Genomic DNA, 15903 nt, shown 5'->3' on the forward strand with positions numbered 1-15903 from the left:
CCAGAGGGACCAGCTTTGTTATGCTCCTAAACCAGGGGATGCCTGTCCTGCGGTGAGCCTCTGTCTCCTGCTAGATAACACAGCAGGAGAGATGGATCCCTGTCATACTGAATACTCTCCTCGGTACTGGACTTGCTGGTGCAGGGCTGTAACCTCAGCTACTTAAAGCACTTCTCAGTATCGAGACTCATACACCAGGCTGTCTATCTCCATCATTTGCAGTTTCCCAGCCTCCCTCCCTCCCTCTCCGTGCAGGATACAGATGGTCAGCCTGCAATGGGACCTATGCCGTGTAGCAGAGAGGAAGCTGCAGCTGCACAGGGTAGTATCGCAGCCCTTTCCCCACCCCTGACCTCCCACTGGCTGATCAGTCTCACAACAGATCTCAGAGTGAGACATTTAAGCACACCTTTCAAAAGCAGTCTTCTGGAAGGTGAGGTCATCAGGTGCAAAGCCATGCCACACCTCCCCACCACCTTATTTTTCCCAGGCTTTATGAAATACCCCCCAGAAAACCCTCCTCCTCCTGGGGTTGCTTGGTCCCTTTTCAGATCTACAGTCACATAGTGGCAGGGCATGAGCCAGTGAACTCCCATCTCCACCAATCTGTGTCGACAGCAGCTTCCTACCCAGCACCCCTCACAGCCAGCAGTTTCCTACCTGGCACAGCACACCCTCTTGCCTGCTCCCAGGACCACCCGCAGCATCTCACTTGACAATGTCCTCCTGGGGCTGCTTGGTCCCTTTTCAGATCTACAGTCACATAGTGGCAGGGCATGAGCCAGTGAACTCCCATCTCCACCAATCTGTGTCGACAGCAGCTTCCTACCCAGCACCCCTCACAGCCAGCAGTTTCCTACCTGGCACAGCACACCCTCTTGCCTGCTCCCAGGACCACCCGCAGCATCTCACTTGACAATGCTGGTAAGCACTGTCAGCTAGGGCTCTGCGTGGGGTCAGGCAGGCAGCAGAGAGCTCTAGCAGAGCCAGCCCGCAAAGCCCAGCCACAGGGAGGTGCACACATGTGGGGATGCTGAGCAGCACCACAGGTAATGAAGCCATTGGTGCCAGATAGCAGAGGGAAGACGGAACAGGCCAGACCTTTTCAGGTACTCAAATAGAAATGCACTTGTTCCCTCCCTACCTAATGGAACAAACGCCTTCCTCGCTCCTCCATCCTTTATTTTACCTCAGCCTCTGACCAGAAAACCCAGGGTAACCATCTTGGCATGCTCCAGAGAGCAATATGCTTAGCACAGAGGCCACCACAAGCCTCCCTCATTCCTGTGACTCTGTCTAAATAACTAGTAATAATTTTGTTGAAGTAGGGATGCAAAAACCAGCTGGAAGCACAGGCTTGTCTGATCTATTTTTATTCCACACACTCCAAAACCTGTCAAGGCCCTTTTCTTCTGCACTGCCAAGCTCTTTTTTCAACTTACAACTCATTCCTCATCACAAGCACTTGGAAGATAAAGCAGTTTGCACTGTTTGGGGCAGGCTGATAGGCTCCTTAGCGGACAGCTGCTGACAAAGGTGCCAAAATATAAATTGTTTCATCTCACAAAAGCAAACGAGAGGATTAAACATTTGCCTTTAGAGATTACTCTGTCCACCATCAGATCACATTTGTTTCATAGCTCAGAAGAGGCAATGGTGTGTCTCAATATGAACTCTTATCACTACACTATCTTGACAGCGCAGCAGGTATAACAGCCTTCAAGGGTAGCTGGCAGAAAGCCCAGCCACCCCAGCTCTAAGCAGTTTGGGGACGATTATCAATGGACAAGAGAATCTGTTTTGCAGTTTACTGGCATTAAACAAGTGCTCTTGAAATAGATGCAATAGCTGGTTTAAGGCTGCCAAGAGGTAGTTCACAAAACAAAATAGACCGGAACACTCTTAGCTGAGGCCAGCACTCCGGGAAGCCATGACCGCATCTTGATCTACTTTGAGACACTAAGTACTCGATTATGAATGTCTTCTGTTCCTCTCCGACTTGATAGTATTCCAGTTCAGTGATGCTGATTCAAAACCAGAATAGCCATGAAACACAATAACCACACAGTAACTCTTCCCCAGGAGAAGAGTGAAGAGAAAAGTCAGCTTTTCTTCCATGTGCATTTACTCCTTTTCCCAAAGCCCGGCACTCCCCCTGCTGCATCCAAACTGGCCTCAAAAGCAAGTGAAGCACAAGAACACTGACATTTCTTTCTACAGCATCAGGTTTATTCAGCTTGCATGCAGGGCATGTCACAAGGGTGGAGGATAGATACTTTGCTGCTTACTGATCAGCCAGTTCCTCCACTTCTGGGAGGATTATTCCTCCCAGTCCATTTTTGAGGCAATCTGCCCCAGGTTGGATACAATGATGGGAAGCATTTAGAAAGCTATCGAACAACTACATGGGCCTTATTCAACCTGTGTAACTCCCCTGAAACACATGGGATGTCATCAAGCACAAACATGGCACAGAAAACTGGAAAAAGGCACTTTCCCAGACTAGCAGCAGCAGCTGCCTTTGGGTCTCCATGTCAGACTTCTGAGCGGAGCTTTGTTCTTGATCCCCTGAAATCTTTTGGTTTGCAGAGCCAACAGTTTGACATGTGCACCTTTGTCTGAACTCTGCTGCAACTGAATAACTGAGTAAGTCAGAACCAAACTGCTCATTTTACCAACAGTTTTTCTGGGTTTTAGTTTTTCAGAAACTGCGATTGAAAGAGAGCGAAATGGAGGACACCAAAGAAACAGCTTTGACATGCAACCAGATACTCAGAGGCAACAGCCCGGAGGGTCTCCAGCTGTAAGGTCCCCTTGCCTGGGTCTCAGCCCTGGACTGGCTCATCCCTCAGCTCCAGTATGAATATGAGTATTTTAGAGAGGACTGCCCTGTGCCTGTGCAAGCCTGTCACTGGCAGCCCCCGAGCCACCTGCCTCCCCACTGCTAACAGCACGAGGACAACAGGAGTGATCGGCCATTTTGTCACCTTCTGAACTGAAAGGTCAGGAGCAGAAAAGGCGGCAGCATCGCCTCAGTTTTTGCATTGCTAATGCCTGTGCTGTTTCTGTCCCTTAGCAGTATTATTAGTTCACCGAGTTGCCTCTAAATCAGTGGCGCTCACTGACTTTCCAGACTTTGGCTGTTTTCAGAAGGCCGGAATAGAGACTCCCTTGTGGTAACACACAGAAGGACCCTCTTTAAAGCAGGAGGAAGGAAGGCAATGCCTGGCTCCTACCTGCCGTTCCTGCTGTCCCTCACTAAGCAGAAATTAAGCCAAGCCAGAAAAACGCAATCCCTAACCACTAACCTCAGCTGTCCCATAGGAGAGAAGACATTTTGCCGTCCTGGGACAGGTGCTCTGGAGCTGGGCGGTCACTCATCTCCTACAAGCGGGGACAGCAGGATGCATCCACCAGAACATCTTTTTGAGGTATGTCCAGCTTGCACTGCACTGGACGCCCGTGCCCAGGGGCTGGCAGTGGGGCTGCAGGGGCTTCTGTGAGGAGAGGTCGAGGCTGCCCCTGCTGGGCACAGCCGGTTCCAGCCGGTTCTGCAACAGCCCCACCACCAGGCACAGCTGAGCCCAGCTCCGAAGCTGGTGGCACCTCTGGGAAAGCGTATTTAAAAAGGGGCAAAACGCCACACGGCAGTGAGGGGTGAGGAAAACGAGTATGAGAAACAGCCCTGCAACGCCAAGGCCAGAGGAGGAGGAGGAACAGGAGGAGGAGGAAGAGGTGCTCCAGGCACCAGAGCAGAGTCCCCTGCAGCCCATGGGGTGACCACGGTGGAGCAGGGGGACAGCCCTGAAGGAACAGCGACCTGTGGGAAGGCCCCACGCTGGAGCAGGGAAACAGCGTGAAGAGAAAGGAGTGGCAGAGACAACCTGTTACGGACTGACAACAACCCCCCCCATTCCCCATCCTCCTGCACCGCTGGGGAGGGGAGGTAGAGGAGTTGGGGATGAAGGAGTGAAACTGAGCCTGGGAAGAAGGGGGTGGGTGGGAAGGTGGTGTTTTAATTTGTCTGTCTGTCTTTCTCACTATCCAAACCTATTTTAACTGGCAATAAATTAATTCTCCCCAAGTCAAGTCTGTTTTGTCTGTGACAGTAATTGGTAAGTGACCTCCCTGTCTTTATCTTGACTCACAAGCATTTCCATCTTATTTTCTCTCCCTGCCCTGTTGAGGAGTGGGGGAGCAAGAGAGTGGCTGGGTGGGTGCCCTGTGCCTGTCCAGGGAGACCCCCACTAGGTAAAACAACTGGAGCCATCACTGGGGTTGGGGTTCAGAGAGAGACAGCCAAGATATAAGGTAGGATTGGGGATCAGAGTGTCAAAATAAAGCTAGGGCTGCTGCTAGAATTATCCTCAGTGTAACCCTTAGACTGGGGGATCGGTGTGTCCCGTAGGATTAGTTTCAGCCTAAGGATAGGATCATATTACAGAAAGAGATAGTTGAAACACACACTAAAAGCAAGGCTCAAATGGGGCTGCAGAGGTAAAGTGAGGGCTGCTACTTGGACCCTCCCAACAGGCTCTAGCCAGAGGCTTCAGCACATCCCGTGATATAAATCTCTGCCAAGGTTTAGGATTAGACTTCATGCATTTGGAGTCAAATTCTGACATGAAAAACCTCTAATGAGTTCCCTAGAGCTTTCTCCATGTCAAATTTGGCTCATTAACTGGAAAAAAAAGGTTGTAGTGAAAAGACAAAACAAAGACAGCACATCCTAACAAATACTTAGAGAAAAGTAAGAAGCGACATTTCCTCTATGTGCATTCACTCCGTCTTTTCCCAAACCACAGCACTCCCTACTGCTGTATCCAAACTGCCCTCAAAAGCAAGAGGTGAACAAGACTGCAGGCAAAATGACACGCTCCTGTCTGGTTTGAAGATGTCTCTGATGTGCACTTTTATATAGTGTTCTTCAAAGAGGAACAATATTGGCTAACGACTGAGCTTTGCAAAAAAAGTCTTGCTGTGGAGCTGTTCCAGAGACACATGAGACTTATGCAGAAAGCAGCTAATTCAATTGGGAAGCAACAAACAGCAACACCTGTTTTGTTATAGAAGAGTGAAAACTTCCACACTTCAGTTCTGTTTCTCAGCCGGACATTGTGTCAGGGAAAAAAAACCTATTCACCCTGCAGTTTACTTGAGATTTTAGGGGACTGTAAAGATATCAATAAGCAACCTAAAATGCCACCACATGGGTCTATGCATTATCACATTCTCAGCTTCACAGCAGGTCTGCTAAGGGCCATCAGCTGCAGTACTCCAAAGCCTCTTTGAGGCTGTGGGCTCATAACAGTTGTGGCCTGACTTGTGTCTCTAATGGGGGCTAAATACTGCCAACCTCCCAAAAAACTCACCCCCTCTCCCCAAAAAGCCCAAACGCAACAACCTTGACAGCTCCTACTTTTAGACAACAAATATCTTCTTTGTTATTATAGACATAAATTGCACTCAACACATTCAAAATTGGAATACAAAGCCAATGCACATTTGTGTTGCAGAGGTCTGTTCTCTTCTTCCAAGGGGTGGAGAGGCTTCTACCCTGAAAACAGAACCAAGCCTCCTGAAAGGAGGATTATAAATAAGCCTAATCCTCTAATCATCATCTTTGGTTGCATCCGGGCAGAGTGATTTGCAGGATGTCCTTACCACAGTAACCAAGACCATTTGATCAGTGATTTGTCTTCCCCATATCCTTGCAAGGAAAGTAGTACGACTATCTTGTCAAGCAACTTACCTATAAACCTCCAGAACAGAGGCAGAGACTGTAGCCTCTTCTCCAGATTCAGTCTTATATCTTTCCCTGAAAGCGCTTCTCCATAAAGACATTTTTCACTTTTACCTATAGTGAGTAAACATGTTTGCCAGAAGCACAGGAATCCACAGCAGGATTGCACCTGTGGCTGTTATAAACTTACAGGTAAGATTCTCTTATTCTCCAGAAGCGAACATCAGTCTGTGTCCTTTAAGGATAAAATTAAGGGAGGAATTAAAGAAGGAGGATGAAAATAAATCAGGGTAGCACAGATTCAGCAGACCTTACTGGAATTGCCTAACAAGGAGGATTGATGTTTGTTGCAGGAGAGCAGAAAAATCAGAAAAGAGGGTACAAAACAGCTGTAACAAAAACAGCAAAACTGTACTTTTCCAGATGCCACTGAGGGACTTCCAGCAAAGCAGCCTGAATATCCTAAGAAGTATTCACTCCAATAGGCCACCACAAAGTGGCTTACTGTTCAACAGGAGACTGATGCAGGAGGTAATGCTCAGAGACATCACTTCTGGGATGATCCAGCAGTTAGAGCACCCACTGGGCCTCTGGAGACTTTGTCCCTGAGCTCCAGGGACACTTATGCCAGTCACTTAAGGATAGGTACTGGAAAGTACTTAGGTGCCTAGCTCATTGGTTTCAGCAGGAGTTGTGGGCCCAAATGTCCTCAAATCCTGGTCTGAACCTCTTCGTCGCTTGGTCTCCATCTCCCTTTGTGAAATGCGAGGTGACAATGTCTTTATACCCTGTAACAGTTTTGTAAAGAAAAGCACATGAAAGCAGTGGTCAGGCACTTTACAGCATGGAGCCATGAACAAGCTAAAGGGACAGTTCCATATAACACACCAACTCCCTGCAAATCCAGGCATTCCTGTTGCCTTCCCTTTGCACCATCAGCCCAATGCTGTTGATATTCCCGCCGAGTGCTCTGTCCCACTCTCGCTTAAGATTTCAGGCACTGTGGGACAAAATGTGAGGAGTTTTGCCTCACAACAAGCAGTGGTTTGCTCTGGAGTAGAAGTACTGGCATCTCCCCCCTGAGCTGGAAATAGAGCAAACCCCCAACCAGACAACAGGTTTTAAGTCCCCAGGCAGGGGAAAATGAAGAACAAATTAAAAGTTCGCTGCAAGCAGTTCACTAAACAGAAGAACAATAATAGTGTTTTTCTGCCATTCTTTTCATTTCTCCCAGCATAACTACACATCTTCTGGATACAATCTGTTTCTTTGCCAGGGCTTCAACATTCTCCCCTGAATTAATGATACTGGAAAATGTCCACTTTTCATAGACTCCGATAGTCTCTGTTGAGCAGCAGAGGGCTGCACAATACTTCCTTATGCAATCACTGGTTCTGTGCCAGGCATAATAGCCTGTCTACTAGGAACAACCAATTCACACACAAAACCAAAATACTTTTCTCATTAAATGGCTGAATTAGGGAGAGTAAAAATACCCCGAACCTACTGGTCATACTGCACACTAATGTCAGCCTCCACACTGAGTTAAATAATCCCACACCCTAGTCTTTGAGGAACAGTTAGCATGAGCAGAGGAGGGTGGCACTTCATTATTCATTACCTCCAAAGTACTCTTGACACTATCAAGAACTATTATTACAGGACCAGGCAACAACAGGACACCTGAAGCAGTTAAAATGCAACTTTATCTGGGAAAGTACTTGCAGACAAGCACTGCTTTGGCCACTTCAGGCACCAGCATACTGTAGTCATATGGTAGCTCTTCTGTCTGCAGGCATGATCTGTCCCTGAGTGGATGAGGAGGTGGAGAACTGTATCATCTTACTTGCAAAATAATCTGCAGCACACTGCCCACATCAGCATTTGTTTCAAGGCTATTCTGGACCATGCTTTAAATGTGGTGTATCTGTATTTCCTCCCAAAGAAACACTGAAGGCAGGACGGTCCCATAAAGTTAGCTTTATCTAGTGTGAGAGGAAGAAGACCAGGTCTTATTGTCTGAAATCAGCTTAGCTGCAATAAGGTGCAAGTCCAGATCTAAATTTTTGCCTCTGTCAGGATGGAAACATCAAAGAACCCTGTGAGAACCCTTCCTCCATTTTGACCCATGGCTGAGAAATAAGCAACCAAGTCATTGACACTTTCTTGTAGACCTCAGAATTCCACCCTTTGCTACCTTACCAAATCATTACTCCACTAGGATGTCAGCCTTCCATCCTTGCTCAAATTTTACTGGCAAGAGGAAATAGGACATGTCTACTTTAAATGAAAGCTCACTGTGAAGATTAAGTAACAAAGAGATACAGACTGGACAGTTATCCTGACCACCAGCACCAGAAATTCACGATTTCCACTCCATTCTGCCCTTCTAGAAGTTTTCTGGAGGGCATGGGAGATCTAGGGGCCACATCCCTTTACTTCTGCCTTTCACTGGCAGAGATTAAGAGGCTGCTGCCTCTCCTGCAATTTTAAGAGTTGATATAAACCAAGTTCTGTTACCCTGGAGAACAGGACTTTTACAATGTGGCATGTAATTACACTCAGAGAAGAGACACCGTAGCTTGCCACTTACCTCATCTACACAGCATCCCTTCCCAGTCTCTCTCAGTCATAACACAATACCTTGCAGACTGATATTTTGCAGAGTACCCTTGGAAAATGAGCTAAAGAAAAGTACAGCTTTAGGATCAAATACAAGTTAGACACACCAGGAGAGCAGAACTGCACATCTATGGGATGAAAGCACTTGGCCAGTGAGGAAAAGTCTTACAGTTCTGTGCAAAGCAATTTTTTCAAGTGATACCTTCTCCAACCATTTAACTCTTCTCTGCTGTTGTCAGGGTCTCCCCTCTGTTTTTGTACTAGAGCACAACCTCGGTTTTGACTCAGGAAGACTGGGTGAATTTCTAACTGCGCTTCTCCACACATCATTTTGCATGGCTGCAGTGTAGCTTCTCTGTCCCACATGAGTACTTCAAAGGCATCTACGCTAATGATATCAAAGGGGCAAGTTCATGGCAAAGCTTCAGGCCAGTAGCCTGTCTCTCTGTCAAAAGCAGGAAGCTACGGTGAGTCCTGAACACAGAACGGGAAGAGGTTTACAAGCCCACACACAAAGCAATGGCAAAGAATGAAAAGAAATGCTGCGATCTGTGACGAAAGAAAAGGTGACAAATAAGGGCAGATGTTAAAAACAGACAGCTGCATCTATCCATAGTATACTCCGTCCCAGAGAAACAGATTGCTTAAGTTGCTGAACTTGAGGAATCTGCGCGACCTACCTAAGTGCACGTGCCCAATTAGCCAAGTGCCAGGGAAACACACAGCATCGAGCAATAGCTGGAATAACCTGGGTGCGTATGATGCCAGCACTCTCGGAACACTGAAGAGGAAAGAAAATAAGCCGAGTATTTTCATGCTAGCGTTTGTAATAGTACTGAGTTTACGGATTTTATAGCAGAAGTCACATTTCTTGCATTTTTTCCTTCCAGAGGGTTCTGATTTCTTGCATTTCATACTCTTACCGACAGAGCCATCTAGTGGATGAGACATCATTTGTTAGAAGGAAATTTTGATTTCTCACACTGTAAGTAAGGATAATACACACATCGCATGTAGGCTCTTCAAAGCAGCCGGTAACAAACTAGCATATCAGTTAGTCTAGTCAGAAATTTCTAAGTGATATGTTTGTCTTGGCTGGGGCTTAAATTCCTACCAATGTGAAACTTCAAACTTTTCAATGCTAATTCACAATATCTTTCTGAAGAGGGTAAACAGTTCATCCTAGACTCAGCCTCAACCTGAACTCATAGTGCAAAGCTTTTCGTTCATGCAAAATCCAGTATCTTCTTCAATGCTGATGTGGATTAGAGGTGTTACGTGTTTTAAATAAAGCTTAAAAGCTAAGGCAACACTGGTCGGAAAAAAAAGTTTTAAAAAAAGTTTCATTGCTGTGTGCTCAGTGGACAGTCACAAATATAGAGGGTGAGAAACATCGGAAGGGGTAGAATATTCTTAAAGCAGATACATTGCAGTTTGTTCTATCTGTCAAACCTACTGGCGTGGGTTATTGTTTCTTTCTGAAATTCATGGTTGTCCCCCTGCCCTCAGTGCTGCTGAAAGCCACATCAACTGTTTCAGAGAAGAGAGGAGATCTCAGTGGAGAGAACAGAAGCTTGGCATTACACAGGAAGGAGGAACAGGAACTTTAAAAAACAATAGAAAAGGTAAGCCAATCATCATTAGCGGAAACAATCCCCAACAAACCTGCTACTGCCAGGCGGCTTTAATTTGCTTAAATAGCATTTAACCATTATACTCTTTAGGGTTCCCCTTGGTGTTTCAAAGCCTTTGCCATTCCAGTAGCTGTCTGTGGTCAAAATGGGGTGCTATTTCTCCCTGCCCTCTGCAAAAGAAGCTAGCATCTAACCTTCAGAAAAGGCTACATGCTATTTAACAGTCAGAAGGAAACAGTGAGATGCAAAGCCAATGGGCCAGATTTGCAGCCTTGCCAAAATGTTGAATCTCTTCCAAAAAATACTTTTAGTCAAGTCCCCCATCTGTGGCTTACTTCCTTTTCCACATATTATTAGTTCTTTTTGGAGACTTTACAGAAAAGTGGGCTGGGAAGTACCCGATAGTCCCGGAAAAAAAAAAAAAAAAAGATGTAGCAATAATCACTGTTAGTTTCCTCGAGAGGTTACAGGGAGACCAAATAGAAGCCAGACCCAAAGGAGTTCTGGCAGTGATTTCTCTTTGCTCAAACTGCGAGTTCACCTCTTGTCTCTCGTTACTAAACAAGGTAACAGTAACTTCCTTTGTCACTCACTGTACATTAGCCGTGGCCAGGCCACCCTTTAAGCAGAACAGCTTGCCATCCTTCAACACATACACACTCAAACATAACCACTAGTTTACATTTATGGCAATTAGTTGTTGCACTAATCAATCTCAGGTTTCTATTAGGTGTTTGCTTTGGAAGAGAAGGCAGTTCTGGCTGCTGAAGCATCCTATAAAATCTTCCAGCACACCCTTGACTCAAGTTATACAGAAAGTAATCATGTATTGTGCCATTCCTGTTCTGTCTGTTGACGGTAGTGTAACTCCATTGTACAAAAATTCTGACTTATTAGCAACACAATCACAAGCCTGACGTATTAAAAGCAGTAAACCCCAGTTAACGGACTGCAAATAAAAGACATCTATTTCAAATAGATATACTACCTACTAGGGAAGTGGACATCTTGTATACCACCAGATAGCAACAAGCAAAGCCAGTAGATGTCAACAGAAATACCTGTTCTTACCTACCAACCCATTTCCAGAGATCCCAGGCATTAGCATGGGGTACTACAGCAGACAGTTCAATTCTTACCCTGAAGCTCACGGTACAACAACAGGATGAAATTCTTTTCTCCTTTCTGTGTTCAAAAATGTCAGTCTCAGTGGGCATCTAGTAGAGTCAAAATGGACTTCAGCTTCATGTCGATTTTAAGATGGTCTTTCTCAAAACAGTCTCGTGACATTCAGAAGCCTTTACTTAAGCATGGGAAGGAAATTCTGTGAAAATACGTCTTCTCTCCCACAGTAAGACCTAGAACCAAACTGATTATTAAGGAATTCCAAACAGTACAAACAGCTGTTACTAGTAGTGATTAGGAAGGTTGTAGCTTGCATATCGACCAGTGGTTTTACTTGCCTGTATCTTACGCAGATACAGTCTCAGAGGGAAATGACCTATCAACTGGTATCAGTCACAATTCTCTTCTGAGTGACTGTCAATTTGAAGAATGTACTTTTCCACAAGGAAGTGCTCAGTATCATTACTAAAGCCCCAAATTGCTCATTTTAAGTTGAAAATACTGTCTTCAGGAAAGCATTACTGCTATAGGAACATGACTCGCATGCCATGTTTTGAAGCAGGGCTTTGTGAAAACTGTCTTGTCTTTTGGACAAGTTCCTCAGCCTAGGCATAAGGCAACACTACAGTGTTTTTATAGTTGAGCTCAAGCGTATCTTAAACACATTTTAAGGAGGTTTCTAATGCAAATATTTAGGATCATTACTACCCAGAAGAACATGTAGCAGGGTTTTTCTAGTGATGTGAGACCAAATACAGCTTTATTTACAGACAATTCAACAAATTAATACATTAGTTCAACTTTCATGTCTGCACACAAGGGAGTCTTCACAGCATCAGAGCAGAAAAGCAAGACTAGCTATTTTGCACATGTACAGCCTGATAACTGATTGTGTGCAAGTATGTAATTAGGTACAGAGGTGTTACATTTAAACATTTCAACCATTTAAGTCAGTAAGAACAACCACACTATACTTTTCGCAAAATAAACTAAAGTTACAACTACATTTGGCTTCCTGCAGATCAGCCGATGATCTATATGACTCTGTATAGATGTTAAGACCAAAAGCTAAAGTTGATCCTAAGTTTTGTTCAGATTAGCATTTGTATTGAGTTGTATTTAACAGATAACCATTTATAAGACCTTCCCCATACACCTGCACTACCTTTCAAATTTACAAAACATTTCAAGTTTATCCTTGAAAATGCCTATTTTATATTCTGTCTTCTTTTCCCAGGCAGAGGGAAAAACCACTAAGAGAGTTAGAATAGAATTCTTCACTGCAAATATAGACTCAGGCTATCAAAGTTGTGTTTCTAATGAAAAATTCTCCCTCTATCCAAAGAGAAAAATAAGAAACGCAAGAATACAAGCTCAATGCACAGACCTGAAGATGGACCTCTATCTATTGTAGGTTCATATAAAGCAAAAGAACATAGTGCTTTGCTTCTTGGGAAGCTGCCTCTGTTTCGCTGTATTTTCCATAAATGCAGCTGCTAATATGACTTTAAAACGTACTATTTAAAAACTCTTCATCAAGAATGCCTTCTAATTCTTTAGAGAATGAATGACAACAGGACTAAACAAGAAAAAGGAAACACCATCTTTAAAAGTCAATGCATCACACAAATACAAAATAGTCAATATAAAGTCCACTATTTTCCAGACAAAGCTATTTTAAGTTTGAAATCAACCTACAGTGTATTTGCCCAAGAGAAGTCCTGTCATGTAAGAGCAGACAAGTTTTTGTCAGAAACATTTATTAAACAAAACTGATACCAATGCACATGTAGTCAAGTTAATACCCCCTAATAAAAAAAGCATGTTGGTCAAGACCAAAATTATCTTCGCTTCTGGAAGATGTTGCCACGACCCATACCACGGCCTCTTCCTCTTGCAGCCACTGAAGAAAGAAAACATCAGGGATGACATGAATTTGACATAACTGCATATTTATCTCAACAACTGACAAGCAAAACATAAAACACCACTCAAAGCCTCTTGCTTAGAAGCAAGGAAATGAGGCTATCCTATGAAGTTCAGAAAGTGATATGACAGCAAAAAGTTTTCTGTGAGAGGAACCAGAACTAATGGTTACACAGTCTTGCTACTTAGAACAGATGCAGTGAATATTCACACATTTTGTGTTCCTTCTAAGTCGACACACAAATCTGTATAGCCCAAGAGATTTAAAACCCCACACTCTTGCAAGGTTTTGCAACAGAGCTCAGTATGTTTCAGCAGATGTGACTCCCCCATGTAACCTTACTGCATTTGCTAAAGTTAACCAAGGACTTTGCGGCCCATGATTATTACTCAATCTTGTTATAACTAGATTGTTCCCCTGAGAAAGGTACAAATGAGAGTGGGCTACAGAATGGCTAATAATTACAGCTTCCCAGTAGTTTAAGTACCATCTTAATATCTGCATTTGTTTTTCTACAAAAGCTTAACAGAAAAGCTGAATCCTTCCCTAAGTATTCCAAACAGCTAGTGGCCACAATCAGTGGAAAACAGAAGATGAAGTTTTATATAAAGCCTCTGTTCAACAAGACTACTCGCTATATCTAAATTACTGTAGCATCCATATTACACATTCAGGTAATTGGGCAGTTTGAGTCTTGACTCCCACCATAAGATGAAATATACAGAAAAACAATGTATGAACCATTACTCGTTCAGTTTCTTACAGCTTCCATTTCCTCAGCGATAGAGATGACAGTTTTCCAGTTCTTCTACAGCAAAATGAGGGGGGAGGACCATAAACAAATTGTACGCACCTTGAGCTTTGAGAATAGCTGCTTTTCCTCGCCCAGCTCCAGAACCCTGGTTTTTATTCTTCATGCTCTTTAGCATAGGAGCATTCTTCAACATATCTGGTAAAATGAGAAATCGTATCTTGCTACCTCTGATGTACACTTGTTCAAGCTGTGCCACTCGTCCATCTCTGTATGTCACCGTTATGTTGGACATCTGGAAAGTAAAGGCCAGTCAGTGCTCATAGAGGCCTCTAACAGTTCTGTATTCCTATTTCTCTTGCCTGTAGAATACACAGCCAGGATTCAAGTACCAAAGCCAAAGACTTTCCAAGCATACTGCTTTCTCAACTGGAGTTGTGACACAAGGCATCCAGGAGCATTTAAACATACTCCTAAGCCTGCTACCATTCAAGCAGGCCCAGGACTTTTGTTTTCTCACCAGTTTGCGAATTAGTTTTATCTGCTTTGTTAGTTTTGCTTTCTCATATTGAATCAGTTTTAATAAAGCTGTTCTAGTCCTAACTATTAAGGAAGCATTTTGATTTCAACAATGACTTGCCTGTAGTCAATCAAAATTAAGCTCTCTTGGGATGACTAAAGTAACGTGCATTAAAAAAAGCTTCCATTTTTTAAATCAAGGTTTGTTTATTCGTACACTCAATGGCTTTAAATAAAGAACTCCAGCAGAAACATTGTTCACAGAACAGAATCTTAAGAACCCTGATATTATTGACAGGAATGCCCAATCGACTCTAAAACTGGAAAGAATAAGCTCTGGCCTTTTTGGAGCGCTCAGTAATCCTGAATCCATTTCACTATGGTAAGACAGTGTACATGCAGCAGTACAGTTTTCTTTATCCTAAGACTAAAAGCAATGGTCTTTTAATCAAGCTACCAATAAGCTATCAGCCTTTCCAGGCACAGATCAGACAGCCTTCCCTCCATCCTTCTGAAGCAGGTATACCTGACAATTCATGTTGTCTTCTGCTTCAATAAGTTTTCCTCGGTAAACTTCTCCTGTATTGGTCTCACATGTCACAATATGACCTTCAGCCTCATGCAGGACTTTAATTGGCACTCCAATCGACATGTTTGCAGTGCTGTGGCTCTACACCTGAGACAAGAAAAAAATCAAAGGACATAATTACAAAGGAAGTTGTAGACTAGGTTTTACCTACACAATCTACCAGTGTAAAGCGCCGATTTTCTCTCTTGCCCAAACACACCATATGCTTTGACGACGTGTTAATAAAACTTCCCTAGAAAGACACCCATGGCAAGAAAAGACCTAAAAGATCAGCAAAAGTAAGTCTTTCCCTTCAGAAAGTGTTTTCCCTAGGAAATTCGCTCGCAAATACCAAATAACGGACCACTTGTATAGCCAGGTGTACCTCAAATGGAAATAGCTCCAGGCGCACCCCATAACGGTACAGCCAGCCTGACTGCCTACGAGCTAAGCTGGACCTGTGGGTAGCACAGCCACGCTCGCAGACCACATCACCTAAGCAACAGGCTCTACCACGAGGGAGCCCAGCCCACTCCACACGCACACCCCGCAGCCCTGGTGAGCGCCCCGCGCGACCCTCCTTCACCTGAAGGCCCCCAGCCTCAGCCCTGCCCCAGGGGCAGAGGAGGGCCCGAGCCCCGCGGGGAGGCCCACCCCCAAGAGGCCGAGCAGAGCCCCCGAGGCCTGCGCAGGCCGGCGGCCGCCCCACCGCGGTTTCGCCCCCTCAGGCCCGGGCGCCCGAACGAGCCCACAGGCTCCAGGGGATGCGGCGCAGCTCGGATGCTCCCCCACGGCACCCGGAGAGCGAGGAGGGCCCTGGCGCTCCTGGGGACACCCAGGACAGCCAAGAACCCTGCTCAAGGCCGGCTCCGCCACCACTCACCACCCGCCAATCGCCTCAGCCCGGGCCCGCGCTCACCCCTAATGGCCTCCTCCAGCTTCCCGCCGTGCACCGCGCGCCGGAACCGGAAGGCAGCAGCGGGAGCGCCCCGGCCCCTTCCCTTCCCGCCGCGC

General features: G+C 45.1%; 1 protein-coding gene across 2 annotated transcripts; it reads right to left on the minus strand.

Annotated features, from left to right (window-relative positions):
• Nucleotides 1–11862: 11862 nt before the first annotated feature.
• SNRPD3 (small nuclear ribonucleoprotein D3 polypeptide) lies at nt 11863–15886 on the minus strand. 2 transcript variants are annotated; one of them, XM_019472259.1, is made up of 4 exons: nt 15809–15886; nt 14848–14996; nt 13905–14097; nt 11863–13027 (listed from the first exon to the last, which is right to left on the minus strand). In XM_019472259.1, exons 2-4 carry the CDS (start codon nt 14971–14973, stop codon nt 12966–12968), a joined length of 381 nt encoding a protein of 126 aa, XP_019327804.1. In that variant the 5' UTR covers nt 14974–14996; nt 15809–15886; the 3' UTR covers nt 11863–12965. The 2 variants fall into 2 exon arrangements, with proteins under 2 accessions (XP_019327804.1, XP_019327805.1); XM_019472260.1 differs by having other exon boundaries at nt 14848–14997; nt 15773–15847.
• Between the last annotated feature and the right edge of the window lie 17 nt (nt 15887–15903).

The sequence above is a fragment of the Aptenodytes forsteri genome, unplaced genomic scaffold (assembly GCF_000699145.1).
Source record: "Aptenodytes forsteri isolate BGI_AS27 unplaced genomic scaffold, ASM69914v1 Scaffold323, whole genome shotgun sequence".
NCBI lineage: Eukaryota > Metazoa > Chordata > Aves > Sphenisciformes > Spheniscidae > Aptenodytes > Aptenodytes forsteri.

Coding starts and splice junctions, on each gene's coding strand:
- SNRPD3 (XM_019472259.1), bottom strand. CDS start 14,973: ATGTCGATTGGAGTGCCAATTAAAGTCCTGCATGAGGCTGAAGGTCAT. Junction 14,098..14,847: donor AAGACAACATGAATTGTCAG/GTATACCTGCTT, acceptor TTTACTTTCCAG/ATGTCCAACATAACGGTGAC. Junction 13,028..13,904: donor AGCTATTCTCAAAGCTCAAG/GTGCGTACAATT, acceptor TTCTTTCTTCAG/TGGCTGCAAGAGGAAGAGGC.